At 52.7% G+C, this 24,256-nt stretch overlaps 1 protein-coding gene across 1 annotated transcript; it reads right to left on the bottom strand.

The window, feature by feature from the left end:
* Positions 1 to 143: 143 nt before the first annotated feature.
* SETD1A (SET domain containing 1A, histone lysine methyltransferase) lies at positions 144 to 23,078 on the bottom strand. The gene is given in 19 exon segments (XM_049638672.1): positions 144 to 975; positions 1,057 to 1,194; positions 2,732 to 2,851; positions 3,036 to 3,146; positions 3,236 to 3,408; positions 3,823 to 4,875; positions 11,585 to 11,926; positions 13,960 to 14,047; positions 14,197 to 14,354; positions 15,096 to 15,183; positions 15,313 to 15,489; positions 16,201 to 16,749; positions 16,751 to 16,987; positions 17,145 to 18,003; positions 18,286 to 18,515; positions 18,740 to 18,861; positions 19,994 to 20,264; positions 22,027 to 22,122; positions 22,337 to 23,078. Coding segments are annotated over 19 exon segments (5,136 nt in total). The 5' UTR covers positions 22,487 to 23,078; the 3' UTR covers positions 144 to 801.
* Positions 23,079 to 24,256: the final 1,178 nt, after the last annotated feature.

Genomic DNA, 24,256 nt, shown 5'->3' with positions numbered 1-24,256 from the left:
CAGAACAATGGTGGTTGAGTCTGTAGGTCTACCCACCCCACACTTCAGGTCATCCACTTCCCCCTCTCTTCACTTGCCCCATCCTTTGTCCTCAACCCCCAGCCCCCCCACCCTGCTCTTCCCCAAAGATATTCACCAAGCACTTTTGTACAATAAAGTTTAATCACAATTATAAAAATGTGGCGTTGGGTTTGCGCTATTAACATATGTACAATCCAGCCCAACAGGAAGGGCCTGCCCCCCCCCACCATCCTGGCCTGGCAGAGCAGGAGCTTCCAGACACCAGGGTGGGAGGGTGACCCACAGGGTCTGGCAGGAACAGAAGATGAGGCAGGGTTCCAGGCACGGAGTCCCTAGGACTGGGGGCACAGAGCCCCCCCCCAGGGGGAGAACATGGCCACTGCCCCTAGAGACCCCCTAAACTGGGGAGGGGTGCACGCAGGGCACAAAGGGGAAGTCCCCATTAACACAAAGCAAGGGGGCTATGCAGCCCCCCAAGAACAGGATCTGTACAGGCCGGCACCCCAGGTTTCCACAGGAAACAGCTGCTGGCAGCTACAAAACATTTACAGCTTCTTCTCCGCAAAGAAAAAAAAGTTAGGGGGTGGGTGGGCAGGGGCGACAGGGGAGGCAGAAGTTGCCTCAAGGGACTGAGGCTCCCTTGCTGGGCTCAGGGCCTCCCAACCCCGTATCTGGAGATGGGGGCATGTGGGCCCTGCTGAGCCCACTAAGGCTGGGGGGCTGGGAGCTCAGGGCACCAAGGGGAATAAATAGGGGCGTGGGCACCAGTCCTGCCCCACCTCAGTTGAGGGAGCCACGGCAGCTCTCGGTGCCACACAGACACGGGATCTTGTTGTCCTCCAACGGGAACTTGTAGTCATAGGTGATCTCCTCATCCACACCGATGGGCTGCTTGGAGTAAATCACAATCTTCTTCTGGGACTCGATGGTGATCACCTTGGCGTAGCAGTTGGGCTACAGAAGGGGAGGGCAGTGTGAGCCGTGGCCGCCCTCCACCCCCATGCCCATCCCACCCTGGCCTGGCCCCCCACGCACCGTGCAGCAGTGGTTGATGAACCTCGCCAGGTTGCCGCACTTGGTAGCATCGATGATGGTGTCGTGGTCCACCCGGAACAGGTAGCTGCTGCCGATGCCTTCCTGCACGTAGCGCTTCTCCCGCATGTCGGCCACCATCTGGTAGGATGGGGTGCCGCCACAGTCAGGGTGCTGTCCCTCAGCTCCCTGCCAGACCAGGCCTGACCCCACCAGCCCCCATGAAGGGGATTGGGACAGTCACCCACCTACCACCCTGGGGGCCACATCAACCTGTCCTGGACCTATGTAGCTCTTCTCTGGCTGTCAACCTAAGGCGATGATACTCTCACTGCTTCCAGGAGCCCTCTCTCATAGGGCCTCTCCAACCCTGACACCTTTGGCTGCCACTGTGGTGGTCACTGGGCAGGAGCAGTGGCCACTGGCTCCTCCTGGAGCCTCTGCCTGGCCCCTAGTGGAGCCCCCAGTGTATGGTGGGGCTGGGCCACTTCCCAAGATGACAGTGGCCATTTCATGGACTGACTCCTGTTCATCTCTTCTCCCAGGACCCTCTCTCTCCAAAACAAGCACCCATTGGCTGCCACCTGTCACCATTAGTGCCCACATTCTGTGCAAGGAGGAGTAACTACTTCCCAGGAAATGCACAATAAGGCCCCCTGTATTCTCTTCTTGGGTGATCTCACTCTCTTCCAGGGCTTCAACTGCCAGAAAAGTGGTGGGGACTCCTCCCAAACTTCCATCTCTAGCCAAAATCCACCTCCGTGGAGCTGCTGGGCGTCATCCTCTAGATGTCTCCGGGGCCCTGCAACTCCACATGTGCCAATTGGAACTCATCTCAACCACAGAGCCGCTCCTCCTCACTCCCCACCTCACTGGCAGGCGACCTACCCTAGCTGCTCAGAGCAGCACTGAGAGGTGGCCTCACCTCGCCCTTGCCCTGACTCTCCAGAGCTAACTTGTCGCCGGTCCCGCCAGCTACCTTGGACCCACAGGCTCCTCTGTTACCCCAGTTGCCACTACTTGAGGCCACCAGGGCCTACTGGGATCTCCGCAACAGCGCCCCACTGGTCTTCATCTCTAGCTGTCCCCTTTGTCCCACCGCAGCCAGTGCCTGGTGCTTCACGGCAGCTTCCCTCCCCTTACCCCTGGCCCCAGCTCACCAACATGGCTCCCAAGCTCCGCGGAGACTGGCTCCGCCTGCCTCTCTAGGGTTATGTCACGGTGACCTCCTTGCCCTCCTTAGACTACCCTGCCTTTTCATGTGCTGCTGGGCAACTGGGAGCATCCTTCCCCTCATCTGAGTCTGGTATCTTCTCATCATCCTTCAGCTCCTGCCTTAAACATCACCGTGCGCCCATCGCTGCTGCCTCCCTGAACCCCTTTCTGATCAACCGAAGGCCATCCTTTCCTGCAGTTGTTTGTGCAATGCCTGTCTTCCTCCACTAAACTGTGCGAGGTGCTTAAAGGGAGAGAGAATACTGGTCTTGTTTCTTGCTGGATCATCACCATCTAGTTTACTAGTATCCATTACTAACTGTTGAAGGAAGGAAAAACAGAAAGAGGCAGGCTTCACCGACTATGTCCTGGAGCTGGGAGGTTATGTGGGGCTTTATGCAGAGAATGGATGGCATTCATGCCAGCATCCCCTCTGACTGCGGGGCTGGATTCGGGGCCTCACCTGGCGGATGTTCTGACCCACGTATTCGATGACCATCTCGTCAGCTGCGATGGGTTCCATGGCAAACAGTCCCCACTCATGGATCCGGCTCCGGCCGAATCGGAGCTTCTTCTTCCGGAACTAGAGGGCAGAAGGCAGACCGTGCTGCTGGGTGCCTCCCTCAACCTAACTCCTTGCCTTTCCTGCAGACCTCTAGGGCAGGAGGGTTCTTTGGCCACTCACCTCCCTCCATGCCCACCCCTAGGGGACTTCATGATGCTGCCCTCCCACCAAGCCTCTCTTCCCCCAAGTCCCTGCTCTTCACCTTGAGCTGGTTTAGCTTTAGCAGATCACTGTCCATGATGGCAGAGGTGCCAATGGCACTCAGCAGCCGCCGCTGCTCAGACCGGCGCTCCGAAAGCACACGGTTAGTCCCCTGGGAGAAATAGGACAGAGGTGAGGTAAGTGACAGGAGAAACCATGGGAAGAGATCCCAGTGGGCCAGATACGAGGGCAGAGCCTTACCTGAGTGTCCGCTCCTTCTAGCTGCCGGGCAGAAACAGGACACACATCCAGGTACCTGTCTTTTTCCTTCTTGCTGATGGGGTAATAGCCTTCACTTCGGGCTGAGCCTGTCTGGTGCTCACGGGGCCCATCCTGGGGCCGCCGCTTGCGTTTTGGAGTGCTCAGGTTGGTGAGTGCAGGGTGTTAAGGAAGAAAATGGGTTCCTGACTGGCCAGACCCCTGGGGCCCCTCCCCTCTGTCTCCCCAGTCCCAGCCCAAGGAAAGGGTGACTGAACTTAGCTGGAGGTCCTGAGCATATTTAGTGAGGATAGAAAAAGAGAGAGAAGGAAGTCTCAGATCCCACATTTTCTGCCAGAAAAACTTGGGGAGCCAGAGAAGGGGCAGGAGACAGAGAGAAAAGGGTGGCCCGGAAGCTAGAGGAGAAATACCCCAGCTGAATGCGGCAGACAGAACAGGATAGGGAGATAAAGGTGCTAGCTGCAATCTGAGGGGGACGTTACCCAGCCGTGCAACCCCAGGGAAGCCTGCCCCCACCCCTGGGGCCTGCCTTCCTGTCCAGAGCAGGCCGGCCTTAGGGCCCAGGATATTGGTGTGATGGACCCAGTGGGTGTCGTTAAGCCAGTCAGCCCCGCTTGTCTGCTGCAGTAGCCGCTCGTATGTGAGCCGCAGGTAGCCCATGTCCTCCAAGTCCAGGCCTGAGTTCCAAATGTCATACAGGATGGTCATCTGCTCAAACTCACTGCGGGGCTCGAAGGAGGGGGGTGGAGGGGGTGGGGGGGGCGGGGGAGGCCGCCTGCGCCGAGCATGAGAGCGGAGGCTGCGACGCCGAACGGCACCCTCCCCGTCACTGCTGCTGCTGCTGCTGCTCTCGGATGACTCTGACTCCTCTTCCTCCTCCTCTTCCTCCTCGCCTTCCTCTTGCTGCTGCTGCTGCTGCTGCTGCTGCTGCTTTGGCTCCTCTGCCTCAGCCACCACCACCTCAGGGGCCTCTAGGACCTCATCTGCTGGGGAGCTGAAGAGGGCTGCAGGGGCAGGAACTGGCTCCACGGGCCGAGGGGCCGGTGTGGAGGGTGGCGGCTTGACGGCCAAGGCGTAGTTGTGCTCCAGGAGGATGTGGCTGAGGAGGGGGCCCGGGCGGTCCGCCTCATCTGATGTCTCTGTGGCCTCCGAGTCATCGCCAGGAGGCAGGGCGGCTGGCCCACGACGGGCTGGGGTCAGGGCCAGGTCGGCTAGCACTGCCAGGTCCACTTCTGTCCCTGGCTCAGCTTCTTCCTCCTCAGTAGAGCGGCCTCGGCCTCCAGCCCTGCTCCGACCTCCTCGGGACACCTCCTCGGGCCAACTCTTGACCAGGGATGCGTGGTCCAGGGGCAGGTTTCGAATGGTCCGCTCCACGGCCCGGGGAACTTTGCGGGAGACGGGTCCAGGAGACTTGATCTGTGGTGGGGCAGCTGGGGGAGGCTCTGGCGCCGGCACCTCCTCCACAGCAGAGAAGGAGACGGTTTTCCGGCGTTTCTTGGGTGGGGGCAGGAGAGGGATAGGAGAGGAGGGGCGCTCGTCAGGGCGGTGGGCGGGGGCTGGGGGACCCGCTGGCGGCTCAGGGGGAGGCTGGGGCACACTGGGAGGTGGTTCCTCGGTGGAACCTGGGGAAGGAAGAACACAGGGAAAAGGAGAGGGTCAGCAACTTGGGCCAACGTCATCAGACAAGAGGTTCCTCGGGGGCAGGGCACCGGCGGCCTCGCTGAGGAGGCCATGTCCAGGCTGCCTTTTGACAGGCTGCACGCTCGCCCCCACCGCCAGCAGACACTTGGGCTCACTCCGCAAACACACTGCTGCCTCCCGGCTGCAATGTCCTCAGCACTGTGGGCTCCCGCGGCGGGAGGAGATTCGACAAACAGCCACTGAGCACCAACTCTGGCAGGCGTGGGAAAAACACGTCAAGCAGACACTTTCAAAACCCTCACAGAGCTTATAATCCAATGGGGACAATGACGGGAAACAAAGGCACAGCCCAAACTGTGAAGAGTCGGGATAGGAGCTCCAGGGAAACAAATACTTAGACTGTAGCCTGTTTACCAAGACTGGTGGTGACTGACTGAACTACGTCCAAGGACTAGGCACACGGGCCAAGACGAGTTCTGCCAGGCAGTGTATAATGAGGATGCAATTAACCAGGCTCTGAATTAAAGTATCCGTTATTTCAACTACAAACAATGTTCTTTCTCTGTTTAGTGAGGTGAGAAAGATACATGTAAAAAGCCAAATCTTTGTATTAAAACACTGCATAAAATTTGTTTCCTCCCCACCACATGCCAAACAGTACTAGAGATTTGCCAAAGTGCACAGGGGTCAAGACTCCCCTAAAGAAGGTGAGAGTGAAGCTGAGATCCTAAGGATGGGGGGAGGGGGGTGTGTGGCCTGGGGAGGGGACACATTGTCTTGGGCAGGCGGTGCTCTCTCCCCAGTCCCCCAGAGACACAGCTTCCCTCTGTTGGGCGTCCCAACAGAGGGTCTGAATACAGCTCAAGCCAGACACATTTCCCTGAGGCAGACCCTGTCTTGCAGACTGACCCTCTCTCTTCCTAGGTTTCAGCCACCAGAACAGGCATGGCCTTTCAGACCCCTGGCCCTTCATTTACGTGGCTCCCTTTGTTTGGAATGCCTCTCTTCTCTTGCACGTTGGGAAAGCTCACATGCAACTTTCAGCCCCAGCTCAACGCCATCTTTGTGAAAGCTTCCCCAGCTTCTTCAGACACTGGTAGTGACTTCCTCTCAGAACCAGAAGGCCAGTGCTTCCTAAGTGCCAGTCTTTTTAGTCTGGCAGCAGATTATTAGCTAATATTTTGTGCCAAGTACCAATATAAGTACCAATATAAGTCAACATGTGTTGACTACTCATTTCATTCCTGACAATTAGCCCGTGAAATGGGTACTATTAATAAAACCCAGTTTACAGATAAGGAAACTGAGGCAGCGAGAGGTTAATAACTGGCCCAAGGTCACACAGCTCACCCCAGACAGCCTGGGTTGAATTCTGTGCTCTTATCCACCTCCCCATGCTGCTCTGGACATCCTGTAGTGAGGCTCTGTGGTTTCACGTCTTGCTCTAACACTCCCAGAACTAAAGGGCAGTCAGCTCCAGGCCTGACCCAAGCAGGCAGTGATCAACATGTGTCCACTGCCTTAACAGACGTTCCCCAACCAGGCACCCTCAGCAACGTCCTCAGCCTGCTATCTCTTGAGACTCTGGACAGCATCTGGTGTCTCAGCCAGCAGTGAGCCACAGGGTGGTCCTGGGTGTTCGTCCCAGGTCCTCCAGTCTTCTTGCCTCTTCTCCTCTCTGTTTTGGGGCAGCCCTGCCTCTGACCCATCATTCCAACCTAGCTCACTGTGCCCTCTGGAAGTCTGGCTCTTGAGGGAAAAAATTCCCCTCCTGGCTCAGCTTCTTCACATAGATTTTTCTTTTGCTTCCTATCCTGAAAGAAACCTGGCCATACCTTTCATTTAGGGAGACAACTTTTGGGGCACCTTTCTGGTCTACAACTCCCAGAAGCCAATGTTTCTGCTACATGACCTGCCCCACTCCCTGCGCCCATCCATCATTAACTGATGACTACCTGACCCAAAGCAGCCCAACCAGAAACTTCCCTGAGAATAAGGATCTCAGATAGGAATGGGTTTCTCTGCAGCATGGACATCAGCTGGAATAAAGAAGCAGGGGAAGCCCATTTGCAGGAGAAAGGAATGAACCACACCAGAAGATAGAATAAAGGCAAATCGGGGTGCCTCAGTGTCTCAGTTAAGTATCTGACTTCAGCTCGGGTAATGATTTCACGGTTCATGGGTTCGAGCCCCGCGTCGGGCTCTGTGCTGACAGCTCAGAGCCTGGAGCCTGGTTCAGATTCTGTGTCTCCTTCTCTCTCTCTCTCTGTTCCTCCCACACTTGTCCTCTCTCTCTCAAAAATAAACAAACATTTTTTTAAAAAAGAAGAAAAAGAGGAGGCGGAGGCGGCAGAGGGGGAGGGGGAGAGGCAAATCCTAAAGGGTGTCCAGGTCCCATCTTTGGGTTCCACTAAACAAGCCCTCTCTTGCCATCAGGCCACATATCCTCTATCAAGGTGCATCCTGGGAACTCAAATATCCCTATCATTCGGTAAAAGCCAAGAGACCTGCCTCAACCTTCCTCTCCTCTCCCATTTCTGCCATCTACCTAAGGGGCTTTTTTTTTTTCTTTTTTTGAGAGCGTGAGAGCAGGGGAGGTGCAGGGAGAGTGAGCGAATCCTAAGCAGGCTCCACACTGCCAGCACAGAGCCTGACACAGGGCTCGAGCCCACAAACTGTGAGATCATGGCCTGAACCAAAATCAAGACTCAGATGCCTAACTGACTCAGCCTCCCAGGCACCCCACCTAAGAAACTCTGATATCTCACCCATTCACCCCATTCTCCCCTCTCCAGTGCCTGCCTTCATTCATCCTCAGCCAGCCTCCACCAGTCCTGTACCTGACCTTGTTATCCCTGGAATGGTGCCACCTCAGACCCCTACACTCTGACGCCCTGCCCTCTGATCACACTTCCCCAGGTCTCTTCAGTTCACCACATGGCACCACACCTATTCAATTCCCCACCTTCTAGCTCCCTCTAGCCTGTCCTCCTAAATGAGCTGCCTTCCTTCTTGTGCCTGCCTGCAGGGCCCTCACTCTGTCTTCTCCTTTCACGGCACTTTCCACATCCTTCAGCTGCCACAGCCACCCTGTTTGGAGACCTCCAACCCTGACTCTGCCCAACCACTTGTGCTCCCTCCTCTTTCACCCCTGAGCCCCAGTCTCAGCGGGGCATCTGAACCAAGCCGGGGTCCCTTTTCAACCTTATTCCCTTCTCTACTTCCTTCCCCAAGGCTCCTCCTCCAGCCATTCCGTGGAGCTCAGAAAATGCCCTCTAGGTCTGATGCACATCCATAATTGGGGAGGCAGGGAGATGTGGGATTTCATGCTTGAGGGCCTTCTGTGCATCAGACCTAGAGTCCACCCCTCTACCCCCAGATACTGCTCTCTCTCTCCTGGCCTATCTATCTGCCTCCTCCTCTCTGCCCTATATCTACATGCTTCAGTCTCACTTATTTTGGAAAACTAAGCCTCCATCAACCCTGTATTCTCTTGCTGTCTCTCCAATCCCAGCTGGGTGACTTTGAGCATCTCACTAAGCTTCAGATTCCTCATCTGTAAAGTGGGAGTAACAGGGATGGAATGAGGACTAAATAAGAAGACAAATCTGCAATGTCCTAGGCCTATAGCCTGGCACACAGGAAGCACTCAAGAAATGTTAGTATTACTCATTACAGCCTATCAACTCTCTCTCTTTTCACAAGAGTAGTCTACCCTTCCAAAAGGCTGGTTATCTCTGTCACCTGCCTTTACTCCTGAACACCCCATAACTTGGCTTCAGTCTGATCTGCTCTATTGAAATTGATAAGGTCACTAGTGACCCCCTAACTGCCAAATCCAGCAGAAGCTTTTCCTATCTTACAACCTTTCTTTCAGCCTGTTGGTACACACCACTCCTTCCCTTTGAAAACTGAGCGTCCTGGTTTCCTTCCTATCTTGCTGATAGCTCCTATTTGGCCTCCTCTGGCTCCCCTTTGCCCACCTGTCTCTTACACAATGGTAAGGCACGAGCCCTTCTCTTGTTCTAGGGTTTATCACATCATTCTAGGGTATACAACGAGCATGTTCACACCCACACTTGCCCTGTTCCCAAGTATTTACATTTCCAGCCCACTGGTTCTTTACACAGCTTCAGATCTACTTTTTTTTTTAATTCTTTATGTTTTTTTTTCTGATTTTTTAGTTTTGAGAGAGAGAGAAAGAGCATGAGCAGGGAAGGGGCAGAGAGAGAGGGAGACACAGAATCCGAAGCAGGCTCCAGGCTCTGAGCTGTCGGCACAGAGCCCAGCATGGGGCTCAAATCCACAAACCATGAGATCATGACCTGAGCTGAAGTCGGACGCTCAACTGACTGAGCCACCCAGGTGCCCCAGATCTACTGATCCAACTGCCTGTTGGATGTTTCTTACCTGGAGGTCCCAGAGGCATGTCAAAGTCAACCCTAAAGTATCACATCAGCTTTCTTCCTAATTCTGGTTCTCCTCCTTGACTTCCCCTGCCCAAAAAGTAGTTCGACCAAGTGGTTCTATCTCCTAAATTTCTCAAATCCTCATCCCCACTTCTACTCCCTACACCTCACTCATAACCACCTTTGCTTTGGTTCACGCCCTTCACTTACCCACATCCCTTCAAACTCTTACACGGGTCACCCTACCTCCTTCCTCACCTCTCCGAATCTCTCCCTTTCCTGCCAGAATGATCTTTCTGGCAAAATGCAAAACTGACCACATCCCACCCTACTGAGATTGATGCCCTCTGACCACCGACAGACTCTTCTGCTACCGACAGACTCAGGAGAGGCTGGGAGAGGTGTTTTAGGATTAATGAGAGCTTTGACTCGTGAGGTCTGCACCAGAACAGAGTGCACCAGTGCTGGGAGGTCTTCATGTGGTCACTGTCCATCTCAGACCAGATTCTCAGTAATATCTGAGAGATGTCTGGAAGGCCACATGCATTTACGAAGCCTATCTTGAAAACTGACTTATAAATTCCATGCTAAGAACACCCTACTCCAAGTTACCACCATTGGTTCCCTTACTTACTAACTGCAATAGCCTCTTATTCTTCCTCCACAAACTCTGGCCCCTCTCCAAATTTTCTAGGCACTGCTTCTTTTCAGAACACAAACATGATCATGTCACTGCTCTGATGGGATTCCACTGCCCTCAAGATAAAGACCAAATTCCTAGTATGATCCACCCATTTTGTACGACCCAGCCCTTGCTCACCTCTCCAGAAGTCACCCCAGCTTCTCCTCACTCTCCACCATCCAGAAGGTTTCTTTTATGTCTTCCAACATGCTGTTTGCTCTGCCCTCAGGGCCTTTGCACATGCTAGTCATTAATGCCGGCTGCCTGCTTTACCTTGATTTCAGCTCAATGATGCTTCAGCACAGAAGACAGCAAAGATGTCTCCACAGATGTAGTCAGGTTCTCAGAGTCCTCTAGTGTGGTGTTTATCAGTTTGTAACCACAGATTTTCTTAGGTATTTATTACTCAACTAAACTGTCTCTCCCTATAGACCATAAGCTTCAGGACAGTGAGAACAGGACTTATTGTGCCTACCACTGTATCCTTGCACCTACTGTAAAGTACAGATGACTCTTCAACAACATGGGTTTGAACTGTACGGGGCCACTTACATACACACTTCTTTTGATAAATACAGTAAGGTATCATAAATGTATTTTCTCTTCCTTAAGATTTCAATGACGTTTTTTTTTCTCTACCTTGCTTATTTCTTGTAAAAATACAGCACATAGTACATATAATATGCAAAATATGTGATAACCTACTACTTACGCTATCAGTAAGACTTCCAGTTAATTGTATGCTACTAACAGCTAAGTTTGAGGGGAGTTAAAAGTTATAGGTAGATTTTCGACTGTGCAGGGGGGTTGGTGCCCTTAACCCCTGCATTGTTCAAGGGTCAACTGTACTCAGTAAATAAATACCTACTGCCTGAATGAACAGTTCACTCAGAAGAACAAATTATGTGTATGTGCTATAAAATAACTGAATGTGGGGCGCCTGGGTGGCGCAGTCGGTTAAGCGTCCGACTTCAGCCAGGTCACGATCTCGCGGTCTGTAAGTTCGAGCCCCGCGTCAGGCTCTGGGCTGATGGCTCGGAGCCTGGAGCCTGTTTCCGATTCTGTGTCTCCCTCTCTCTCTGCCCCTCCCCCGTTCATGCTCTGTCTCTCTCTGTCCCAAAAATAAATAAAAAACGTTGAAAAAAAAAAAAATTAAAAAAAAAAATAAATAAAATAAAATAACTGAATGTACAAATCCACAAAAGAAAAGATAAAATTAAGTTCCAAGCCAATGCTGTTACTAGTTGCTTTCCACCTATTTGTCCATTTCATCACCTGCAAGTATCCACTACACATTTAAGGCACAGACTCAAGAAAAATAGGAGGAATTTGTTAAATTGGGATTTTCCTTAATTAACTTGGAGACCATTCTGTTTTCCTTGTTAGCCAAACACCCTGCCCTGGCTCTGTAAACCGCTCATGACAGCAGTTTGAATGTGGCCATAAATGGCTCCAAGGAAGGACTGACAGGAGATGGTGACTTTCGTTTTCAAAGTCACATACTTGTACATAATTAAAAACTGCTAACCCTGTCACTGTTCTCACAAAGACAGATAGACACATAAACAGAGACCAAATGAACAGCTCAGCATCACCTACCTACAGGTCTTGCCGGAGACTTCTCCTGTTCAGGGAGAGGCGTGACTGGGGAGCCTGCAACCCGCTCTGGCTCGGGCTCTTCCACAGGCGCTGGCAGGGGCGCAGGGACATCTCTGGGGGGAGGGGACGTTGAGGGTATGGTTGCTGGCTGCTCCTCTTCCTCTTCTTCTTCAGAGGAGGACTCAGATGATGAGGAGGATGAGGAGGATGAGGAGGAGGAAGATGAGGACGATGACGAGCTGGATGAGCTGCTGCTCTCGGAATCTGACGTGCTATCATTTTCACCATCTGAGTCGGCATACAGAGAACATTTGGAGGACGAATCGCTTTCCCCGTCCTCGCCTGGAAATCCAGAAGGGGCAATCAGGCGAGGTGGGAACACCCCTCCCTTGGTCAAGCCATGGGTTCATTCACTGACTCCCTACCATGGACAGGTTAGGCACTGTGCTAGGTGCTGGGAAGTCCAACCCTCAAGGAGTTGAATAAACACACTATTTGTTCACGGTGAGATAAACCTCAACATGAAAGGCTAGGGGACCATGGCAAAGGGAAGTCCTGGATTCTACCTGGAAGATCCGGTCAGGGAAGGGATCCCTGGGAGGGAGATGCTGAAGTCAAGAAGGACAAGTAGAAATACACTAAGCAGGGGCGCCCGGGTGGCTCAGTCGGTTAAGTGTCCGACTTCGGCTCAGGTCATGATCTTACAGTTCATGAGTTTGAGCCCTGCGTTGGGTCTCTGTGCTGACAACTCAGAGCCTGGAGCCTGCTTTAGATTCTGTGTCTCCCTCTCTCTCTCTGCCCCTCCCCCACTCGCATTCAGTCTCTCTTTGAAAAATGAATAAACATTAAAAAAAAAAAGTACACTAAGCAGACACGAGGGCTGAACAGGGATGTCAAAGGTGAGGGAAGGTGAGACACCTGGAGACCAGTAAGCGGTCTGCTTTAAGCTTTTCCCAAAGTGGGTCTTATAAATGCTGCCTAGACGACAGACTCATAAAAAGGACTGTAGGATAACAGAAGCTTTAAAAATATATGTTTTATGCCTCTGGGAAAGGGCAATACACTGGAAGAATTCTGTAAGAAGTTAAGAAATTTTAAGTGTCTGAGGAACACAACTGGATAAATTAGAATAGACAGTGCTGGTGGCCAAGGATGGGTCTGGAGAATGGCAAGATAGAGCTGAACACATAAATGGGAGCTAGGTTCTAAATGGCCTAACGTATCAAGAGGAGGAGTCATCTTATAGAAAATAGGGCGCTAGGAATCGACTTTATGGAGGAAGTCACAGGGTCAGGTGTTCGCTGAAGAAAAGAAAATGCCATTGGTAGACTGGAAAATGGATTGGAATGGAGGAAGAAGGATGGAAACAAAGACGAGGTAATCAATCAAAACTGCTGCAGAAGACTCTAACTGAGAAAAGACAGAACAGCAGGAACAATGAAGGCAACAAATCCAAGAAACACTGAGGTGGTGAAACTGACAGAAAGCAGTGACAAAATGGATGTACAACAGTCTGCCCCCTTAGAGAAGGTGACCCTGCCCTCTTCTTTCCTGAAAAGATAGGCTCTCAGATCATCATTCTCCCATCTGGCCTCTGCTGAAATGGCACCTCTCAGAGGCACTCCTTCTCCAAGAGATCTAGAACAGCCCATCTTTCCCCAGCTCCCCCACCCGTTACTCTCTACCCCAGTAACCTAGTTTCCCTTCTGCAACGTATGTATCTCTGAGGTGCTATTATCTGTTCACTCGTGAAGTCTCCTCCTCCCCTCCAACTGATCACAAGTTGCATGAAAGATGTGTCCCCAATACCCAGAACAGCAACTGGTACACAGTAGAGGCTCAACAGCGATTTCTGAACAAATGAATGAGAAAAAAGACTAAACCGTATATCCAAGACTCAATGGATGTGGAGGGAGGAGGTGTTCAACTGAAGAGCAGAGCAGTGTCTGGTGATGGCAGCTAAGGGGAGAGGGGAGGAAGGGGAAGCATGGCTCGGTGGCTGGACCTTAAAGGAAGAGCAGTGCTCAAAGGCAGAAAGGCATGGTCTGGTAGTTATCAAGGACTGGCAGGAGAACATGGACCACTTATCTTGAGGGGTTGGGCAAATTAAGTACATTCTGCTAGGCTGTCTTCAGAAAGGAGCAAAGTTTCAGTATAGGAGGTAAGCAGAAGGGAGTGTTCTGGGTATTGGACTTACTGTTTACAATGGGCCAAGCGTTCCAAAGGATAGGGCTAAAGGACAGCTGCTTTTGGGAAAGGCAAAGGTGGCCAATAAATCTAGCATGAAATTTCTGTGGACTCAGGGAAGCGATAGACAGGCAGCTGAATTCCTTCCTCCCTGAGCCAGAATTCTACTGTATTCTGTCTGTACCTACCATCTGATGCCTCTGTCTCCTTCTTTGTAGTATCCATGGCTTCCTCACGTTCTTCGTCGTCTTCATCTTCCTCATCATCCTCCTCATCCTTAAAGAAAAGGACAAACAGGGACTAACAGGAGAAGAACAACTGTCCTTCCGGAGGCACAGCTACCTGGGCTCCAGCCCAGAGAGAAGGTGGCTGTGGTGACAGGAACTCAGCAAGTAGGCTTTTGGCAAGAACCGGGCGCCCCTCACCTTCTCTGAGGAGGACTCCTGGGATGCTTCCTCCCCCTCACTGTCCAGAGCAAAGGATTTGCGGTGCTTGCCCTGGGTCTTGCTTCGCTCTTCATCTCGTTTTGGGGGCTTGGTTCCCGGACGTCCCGGCTCTCCAGCCTCCTTCTCTCGCTCAGGGTCTAGGTGCATGTGAGTGGTCGTTAGAGCAATTTACCATCAACAGTTAACAGTCCCCATTCCCCTGGCCCAAAGGAGCTTTTGCACACACCACTGCTGATCTTCCTGACAGTCCGACAAGACAGACCTCATTTTACAGACAAGAAGCTGAAGCTCAACAGAGAAAAACCCAAAACCCCAGAGCTACCTGTAACATTTTATAGAGTTTAAACATACTGCACCCGTTTTACCTTTCATCCTTTTCTGGGTTGGGTGGAAGAGGGAGAGGACTTGTTATGCCTGACCAAGAAAACAGTACTAAGGTAAATGGGTCTCCAGGGAAGCAAATCGGACTCAATAAGGAAGTTTCCTAGCCACGTAAGCTGTCAACCAATAGCTCAGACTTAGGGAAACTGGGAGGGAGGTTGCAGAAGAGCTTTAGATGGGGAACTTGGGCAGATGACCTGTTAAACCCTGAAATCCTACGACTCTAAATGTTGAAAGTATTTCCATTTTACAGGGGAAAACTGAAAATACAGAAAACTTCAATCAGCACGCCAGAGTAAGAACCACAACTAGAACCCAGGAATGACCCCATCTTAAGCTTCTCACACATCTCAGAACTGCTTTCATTTAACCTTGCACCAAAACCTCTACTTGGCTACTTGCCCTCCGACATCTTCACCCTTTACCTCTGCTTATTACTTTCCTATCAGAAGCTAGCACCCTTTCCCTTTTCTCCTTCCATCTGACTTCCCACTCACCATCTTCATCCTCCTCAGCTGGAGTGGAGGGCCGGGGCCTCTTTTCCTCACTGGCCTCTGAAATTTCCGAAGGCTCTTTTCGCTTTACCTGGGGTGCCGGAAGAGACAGAGCCTGTTTAGAACTCAAACTCTTATGGTTCCCAACCACCCCTACCCCAAGGAAGGGAACTCCCACCCTGCTGTCTCCTCCCTACTAGGCAAGACCAGTTCTGGGTACCTTGAAAGAAGGCAGCCGCAGGGCCCCTCGCAGCCCTGACCCAAAAGCGAAGGCCTCGATGCCCGTGGTACCCCCACTCTTGGCCCAGTCTACGAGGGACAGCAGGCCTGGCTCTTTGAGTTTTGTCTTCTCTTTATCCTCCTCCTTGGCTTGCTGTTTGGCTGCATTCTGGAATGGCTGCGGGCAGTAGGGGGACTGAGCCCCAGAACCCAGGCGTTCCCTCCTGCCTCCTGCCTGAGAACTACTCCCAGGTCCCAGGAATACAGAAATGCATCTACTCACTCCTCTATTTGACACAGATCTATGCCACACCCCCCTTGTACCAGCCCCCGTACAGACATTTCTTCAAAGTCTGCTCATTGAGTCCATCCCCCTTTATTATTCCTAGTCTACAGATGGACACATTGAAGACTGAAGCCCAGAGAGACTTAAGGGCCTCGTCTGCCAGAAGCATGCAAACAGTAGAGCTAGAACAAAGCTCCTCTGACTCTAAAGCTTATGTTTGTTTTGTTTTGTTTTTCTGCAAGCAAGCGAGCGAGAGAGAGAGAGAAAGAGAATATCTTAAGCAGGCTCCACGCCCAGTGTAGAGCCCAATGCGGGGCTCCATCTCACAACCCTGAGCTCATGACCTGAGCCAAAATCAAGAGGTGAACACTTAACCGACTGAACCACCCAGAGGCCCCTCAAACTTATGCTTTCCTACTGTTCCATTTGCCCCAGTTCTCCTGCTCAACCACTGTGCCCCATCAAGTGGCTACACAGTCTCTCTCTCCACTTGCCTTGATCGTCTCTATTTTTTACTTTGAGCTGTGTAGCCTGGAAAAGCCAGAAGTCTACTTCCTCCAATGGAGCCCCAGGTTTTCCCTAGTCCCAAGCACTGGCCCTCACCTTGGCCTTCTCTTCCTTGCTCTCCCACCACTGGTCAAAGGCTCCAAAGGCCACATTCTCCACCATCTTGCGGTTGAGGTCTCGCTGCATGATGCTCTTCATCTCTTGGACTAGGGTGGCCAGCACACGCCCCACGGTGCCTGCTGACGGTAGGGCCTTGCCCTCTGCCAGCTCTGCTTCCTCCCTGGGAGGTAGCCGGGCCTCTTCTCCAGAGACCGAGGAGGAGGGCAGGGGCTCAGCTGCCATGGGCAAAGGCAGGTGGTATGCCTCCCGGGAATATGCCCCTCGGCCTTCTTGCCCTTGTGTGTACAGAGCGTAGGGTAAGCCGTAGGCTGCCTCTTGGGGGGGTGGAAATGGGAGGAAGGCCTCCCCAAAGGCCCCACCAGGGGGGCCAGCTGAGGCAGCAGTCAATCCCTTGCCCTGCCGCAGCTGATGGAGCCGAGTTAACATCTGGGTCTGCATCTGGAAGGACATGGGCATCCCTCCCCACTGAGCCCCAAGTCGATCCATGAGCTCTAGGGAATTCACAAAGTCATAAATGTGGGGGGGGTGGCGGAGGAGGTGGGGGGTACTCAGGGGGTGGTGGCCCATCAGGGCGTGGTGGGAGGAGGTAGGCAGGCTGGTGGGGAGGATAACCAAGGGGTAGGGAAGCCAGGTAGGGAGGAGGAGGAGGGGGTGGTGGAGGAGGGGGTGGAGGCTGCTGGGGGGGTGTTGGGGCCGGAGGGGGTGAACCGCCCCTGTCATCATCAGAGATCTCCATATCCTCTCCCGAAGAGCACGGAGAAGCCTGTAGGAGTGCAGAGGAGGGTCACATGAAACTTCTGCCTTTTCCATGGGCTTTTCCTCAAATCCCTGTTCTCTTATTGAATTCCCTCCCCAACCCCACCAGACCCAACCCTGCCTCCCAGATCCCAGTCATCTCTGCCGGCTAACCCCAAACTCACCTGGTTCTGTCCGTTGGCCTTGGGAGACTCCCGGGTAACCCCTGGTTCCCCACTCCCTGTAGGTGCCACATCCTCAAAATTAGCTGGGGCTGGAGGGGGCGTGCAGGGCCCATGACCTGACCCAGAAGGCACCTCACTCCCTATGTCTCTAGACCCAGGGCCTGTGGTGCTGTTCTCTTCCTCTTCTTCTGTGTCAGAGGCCAGGAACGAAAACTTGGAGCGCTGCTCCTTCAGCAACATCTCAATGCGGGAATCCAAGCTGCTATGCTGAGCGAAGGGCACACTCTCATTGGTGGTCTCTGGGGCTGGGGAGCCGGAGCGGGCAGGTGAGGCTGGGCGGGGGGAGGTCCGAGCTTCTTCTCTCTCAGGGCTGGGCCCTCCCCCACCCCCACCTCCACCAGGTTCTGGAGGCTCCGGGGGTGGAGCTTCTGAGGCAGGAGGCCGGTAGTCCTGGTCAGCAGGCCGGCTGGGCTCAGGGGGCAAGTAGGAGGTGTAGGAAGGTGGGAAGCGCTCAGCTGCATTTTCAGCAAAAGATGCCCCAGGGGGCTCCTCCCGAGTTGCGCGGCGGGGAGGGTAGGAAGCATGGCGTTGGTAGCGATTCCAGCTTTCATAGTACGCTGGGTAGTTTGAGTCAGTACCACGAAAATGAGAGGATGAGGACGAAGAGGAGGATGAAGAGGACGAGGACAACGAAGAGGAGGAGGAAGATGAGGAGGAGGACGAGGCAGTGGCTGCAGTAGTGGCGGAGGCAGCTGTAGAGGTGGTCGTGGGGGCTGAAGATGCAGAGAAATGGCGGCGGGAAAAAGAATCTTGGTAGCTGTTCTCTGACCGCCGAGGCTTGAAGGAGGTTGAAGTGGTGCTGGAGAAAGAGTGCAGGAGTTAGCTAGGTTCAGTTCTGTAGGACCAAACCCTAGTGTCCTGGTTCTCAGTACCCAGGCGCCCTTGACACTGCCCCCAAAGGAAGATCTGTTGGGTTTCTAGCTAGACAGGGGGTTCCCTGTGGACAGGGATTCCATTGGCTGAATCCATAAGAGAAACCAGTACAAATTACTCCCAACTCCCTTTTAGGGAGACTCCAGGTTTCTTCTTTCTAGTGTCAACTCCCAGAATCTGGGGGTCCCAGAGGGTGTTTACTCTGCACCTGCTGGAGTAGGCAGAGTCCTGAGAGTAGGGGGTGCTGCCCCGAGATGTGTAAGGGGTTCCTTGGGAGGACTGAGGGGTGAATTGGCCAAAGGAAGATGGGGTGTCTTGTCGGCTGCTGGAGAAGCTTGTGTCCTGGGAGCAGGGGGTGCCATTGCCAGGAGTGCCCACCCCAGCAGAGCCCGCCGGGTAAGCAGCCGTGTCAGAGGAGGAGCGGCGGCGGGATTCAGTCTAGAGGGCAAAAGTAGAGCACGGAGAAAAGAAGACATCAAGTACCATACAACAACTTGCCCTTCCCCAAACCAAGAACCTCAGTTCCCTGTCTTTTGAAAGCATCTCTGCATCTTTTCTTGGCTCTTGCCATCCTTAATGGAAGTCCAGAACCTCCCAAATACTGTTCCTGGCACCCAAGCACTGTGCCCATGTGGCTAGGGCTGTGGCAACAAGCTTCTTACCGTCTCAGTGGCTGCACCAGAGCCCTGGAACTTCTCGCTCAGCGCCTTGCCCCCAGTGGGCACCGTCTGAGGGGTGTAGGAGCCATTGACTATCAGTTCATAGTATTTCATTCGTTGTTGTCCTGGAGGGAGGAAAATGGGAGCCATCAAGAGTCAGATGGAAGAAACAACTCCTTCCTTCTTTGGCTTTCCCATTTCTTTCTCAGGCCTCAAGTTTCCTATAATTTCTTGGAGTCCTGGGTTCAGGGATTTCAGGTCTTCTACCTTGTCTCTACCTTTGGGACCTCCTACCTCATCTCTACCTAATGATACAACAACATACTGAACGGCACTTTACAATCTATAATCAAACATCTTCACTCATAAATTAGTAATCTAAGTTGGATAATCACCAGGAGAGAAAGGCATCAGTACCCCTATTTTATAGGCTCAAAGAAAATTGACCTGCACAAAGTCACAAAGTTGGTCAGTGGCAGACTGGAATTCAAACCCAGGTCGTCTGATGCTAGATCCCACCATGCTCTTCATCCTACAAACTAAAGGTTGCAAAATGGCAGCCTGAGGGCTAAATCCAGTCCACAGTTGTGTTTTATTTGCCCTACACAATCACTTAAAAATTTGGCGGGGGGGGGGGGGGGGGAAGGGATTTTCAGCACTTAAAAGCAATGAGATTTCACACAAAAACCTAGATTCCTGGCTTAATATAAAAACATTATTTGGCAATAGTTTTCATTCCCAAGTGCAAACTGGCTAATACCAACTAATAGCCGTCTCCTTCAGATGACAGTGTACTCTACAGTCCCCGACTCCTCCCTACTGTTTCTCAACACAGAAACCCAGACTGCTTCACTTATCTGTACAGGTCCCTATTCTCGATCCAAAATTTCAAAACCCCCCAAAACTTAAAACCAAACATTTTTTTGAATTTGGTCTCAAAACTTGATCTGAACTGAGGCTATTTACTAGGTTTTATTGATGCTACCTAGTATAACCCTTCATTTGTTTTCTTACAAACATGTTACGTGCTAGACTGTAAGATGCTACCCAACCTTGCCAAGGACCCCCCCACACACACACACGAAACACATAAAAACCACAATCCCTCTGTAAAATTCTGATTTCACAAACACATCTGGCTCCAAGAATTGCAGATGAGGAATCATGAACCTGATCATTCACCTGGCCCCAACAGGCATTTGCATATAAAGTCTCTGCTGGAACCCAACCTTAGGCAGTAGGCAAGAGAGCCCTCACCTTTGATGTCGAGCTGGGCGTGGATGATGTTGCCCATGACGGAGGTAAGGTGGAGGTTTTTGACTGTTTCCTTGGCTCCCCGAGTGCTAGTGAAGAGCACGCGGGCCAGGCCCAGGTGCTTGCGAGTACGGGGGTGAAGAAGGATCTCCACCTCTTCCACCTCACCATACTTTCGGCACATATCCTTTAAGAAGGTCTCCCGCACATTGTCATTCAGCCTCGCGAAAGTCACTTCCTTCAGAGGGATCTGTCCGATATAGAACTCATCCAGCTGTGGAGAAGACAGGAGTCTTGAATCTGGGGTCTCAATACTGACTACTGTTCCTTTGCCTTTTGGGAACTTGGTTCAGAGACGACTGAGAAACACAGGCAAAGGAATGGGGAAGAGGGGCTCCGACAGGTGATAGATACGTCAGTCTGACCTCTCTCTGCTCTGAGTTCTTCTCATCACAGAATAATACAAGAAATCAGGAAAAGAAACGTACAACTGAGAAATAAGTATACGTCAAAGAAATTAATTGTAGAAAATAATTTAGTAGTTCAGCTTTTACCATGGACTGGGCAACAGAAATACAAAGATGAAAAAAAAAAAGATTCCTGTTCAGGAAAGCAGACAAGACATATATACGTAGTCACTGTTGTGACACAAATGTCCGCAAAAGTGTAGACAGGGTGTTTAGGAACCCAGAGAAGAAAAGTGTTGTTCCGAGTGGAGGCGAGGAAGAATTCACAAAGATGGTGTCACTCCTATTTGACTTTTTGGGTAACAAGAGTTCAAGAGGTGACAAGGACTTAAGACATGAAACTATAAAATAACTTGGCATTTTCTAGAAACTGCAAAACGTATACTAGAGTAGAACACAGATATACAGCATCAAGGCAGGAGATGAGGCTTAGCCAAATCTATAATCATATGTGCCAATGCACAAAAACATGGACTTGACAACAAAAATAATGTAAAAGCCAAATAAAAAATACAAATGGCAGGAGCCATCTGTGGTGGAGCATGAAATGGGAAAAGAGAATGGAGGCAAGAAACCCCATAAAATGAATACAGAAATTGTGTTAGAAAATCAGCAATGGAAACAAAAGAATTAAAATAAAAAGGAAATGTGTTTAGAAAAGAATCAGCAAGACTTGGTGATAGATTATGTAATAAAAAAGAGGACAATCATAGGATGACTCCCAGGTTCCTAGTTTGTGCAGCTAAGTACATGGTATTACCATTCATCAGTAAAAGGGAAATGGAAAGGAAAGCAGGATCAAGGAGTAAAGAGAACTTCTTTTCAACCTCTTGAGTTTGAGATGTCTGTGGGGCCTCCAGGTGGAGCTGTCCCTCTACCAGGCATAAAAGTCTGGAGTTCAAGAGACTGATCTTGGCTGGAACCAGAAATTTAGAAATCACCATGTCTCAGTAACAATCCAAATCGTGTATGTGAAAGAGACTGTCCAGGGAGAATACACAAAGTGAAAAAAATGGAGTGGCAACCTTACAAATATTTACTTAATAAACAAGAATAAAGAATTAGTGAAGAAAACCAAGACCCATCAGTTTTCGAGAGCCAGTCCAAGGGCCTGATGAGTATCCTGCCTACACAGGGAAAGAGGAATACTTTGAGGAAACAAGATGGATCAAGGCACCAAACGAGGAGTGAAGAGCAGAGAACTCCAAGGATGGTGTTCCTGGCCTTGTCGATACCCTTAATCGTTGAGAAACTGGCATATCACACCAGGGCACTGTCATGCTGTGACATGGACTACACAGTGATAGGTACAGCAAAGAAATGCGCCTTTACTTCATCCTTCAAGAAGTCAGCACTCCTGCTTGAGACACCTAATCTATACCTTTCTACAAGATAAACACAACTCCTCTCCAGAACAACTCAGTCTCACAGCCTCCGAGCTTTTAAGACTTGGTTGTGATCCTTTCATAGGAAAACCACTTTTATCAGGTTATGTTGAGACAAAAACTGCCAGGATGGATCCTCCACACCTCCCAAGGGCCACCACACCAGGGTCTAGCAGATACATACCTTAAACTTAGGGACTGGGAGGGAAAAGTCTCTGTTTTTGGACCTGACGTGGCATCGGGGGTCTTGGAGGTCTTCGACTGGTATGTATTTTGAGTCCTAGGAATGAAAGCAGGAACAGAAAGACAGCTCAAGGTGAAACTGTTGAGTCCTAGGAAGCCCATTTGGAGACTCACATGCAAAAGAGCTGAGTTCTGGTTGCACACTTTTAAGAAAGGCAGTCTATGGGTATGGGAGTTCAGGATGCTGAACAGAGGTAACAGAGGAGAATGGGGCCTGGAGTTCCCTAGATGACAAGGCCTGGGGCACTCACGTTGACACTGAAGTGGACTCCATCATAGCGGTACACCTTTTGAGAAGGCCTGCGCAAGGCAGGGTCCAAGGCAGGATCCACGATGAGCTTGTAGTTCCGCCACTGGAAGCTCGGGGCTTTCTGCCCATCTCCCCCACCTTCCTGATCCATCTTTGCTCATTTACACTGTCAGGAAAGAGGAATAGGCAAAGGGGGTTCAGGGCTTAGGCCTGACCCCCTTGCTGCCCCTCACCGACCAGCCCAGACTTCAGGTCCGCTCATCACCCCAGTTTCCACACCTCACCATGACCCGTGGATCCCCCCAGATTTTCCCCCAAGTACCCTCTCTCACAACACCCCATTCTCTCTCCACCTCCCAACTCTCCCCTCAGGCCCCCAGGCCCATCTCGCGCCCCCTTACCTTCCCGCTCTGCTTAGCGCGCGCCCCACTTGGCCTCAGAGCAAGACCCCTCCCCCGCCCCCTGGCAGGCCCCGCCCCCTCCCGCCTCCTCACCGGCCAGCGGCCCGGGCCAAGCCCGGCTCTCGCTCCCACACACCCGCTTGCGTCCCCGCGCCCCGATCCTCTGGCCAAGAGGTGGCACCTCTTCGGGGCGTTGGAAACACCGCGAGACCGAGCTCGAGACCCGGCTTCGGCCCCGAATCCGGGCGGGGGGGGGGGGGGGGGGGGGGAACGCGCGCCGCTGCCCTCTCCTCCCGCCCCGGCGCGTTCTGCCCCCCCCATCTCCGCGCACGCGCGGCGAGGCCTCACTCACCCGCTCGTGGCGAGCGGCTCCCCCCCCCCCCACCCCGCGCGGCACCTCAGCGGCGCGAGGCGGCGGCGGCGGCGGCGGCGGCGGCAGCGCGAGACCCGGCCCCGCAGCGGTGGCGGCGGCGGCGCCCCCCCACCACCACCTCCCCGGCGCGCGCACCAAACACCACCGCCACCTGCGCGAGGCCCAGCGGGCACAGCGTCTACATTCGCACTTTCGCCACGGGTGCCGCCGGGAGACCCACGGGGCCGAGGAAAGCGGCTTCGCCTCGGCCGGCGCCCTTTAAGGCTCCAGAGTTGCGGCCCAGGGAGCCTGGAGATTGGCCGCATTCCCCGGAGAGTGGGCTTCACCACGACTACCCAGCTGCTCTGGCCTGGGGTCCTTGACGAATCGGCGGCGACGAAAGCAGCGACTAATCCCTGAGGAAAAGGGGGCGGGGCGGAGGGGAGGAGGCCAGCCAGAGCTGGGGAGATTTGAGTGGCGCGTTGAACAGGCGCAGATTCGTCAGGCGGGCGGGGCGAATCGGTGGATGGGATGCGCGCTCCTTTGCTCTTCTTTCCTGCCCCTTCCTTGTGCGGCCAAAGGCCTGAAAGGCTGCAGATTCGCCACAGGTCCTGTGGTCCTGGCCTCAGCTGTCGCCTCCCTTCACCCGCCTTGGTGGAGTCAAGAAAATAATGCCTGGTTAGCCAAGCCCCGTTGGCAGAGTTGGCCACTTTTCCCGGATCTTTCTTACTAGCAGAGCTTGGGGAATGCCCAATTTCGACCCCGGAGAAATGGCTACAGCCCAAAGCTGCTCTCGGAGGCCGATGAGAATTTCCAGCCTGGTATAGAGAAGCCCGAGTAATTCTGAAGAGCTGGCCTAGCGAATCTGCGGATCCTCCAGTGGGCGGAGCCAACGCTCGGCGCGCAGAGGGCGTGGCCAGGGCGTGTAAAGCCCGGCGTCGCGGGGGCGCTTCCTGTAGGACCCACCGAAACCGTGCGGGCTGGGAGGGGCGCCCAGGAGATGGAAAAATACAAGTAACAGCGGTGACTCAGGCCGTTTGCCTGGCGTCGCACACAATGCCGGGAACGTTTTCCTTTCGCTGTCCCCTTGGGCCCCAGCTGTTTCAGATGCCCATTTGACAGATTGGGAGACTGAGGCCTGCAGAAGGTGCCGCATTTTACCTATAAT

This window comes from Panthera uncia, chromosome E3 (genome assembly GCF_023721935.1).
Source record: "Panthera uncia isolate 11264 chromosome E3, Puncia_PCG_1.0, whole genome shotgun sequence".
Lineage (NCBI taxonomy): Eukaryota > Metazoa > Chordata > Mammalia > Carnivora > Felidae > Panthera > Panthera uncia.
This window is presented reverse-complemented; position numbering and strand designations above follow the sequence as displayed.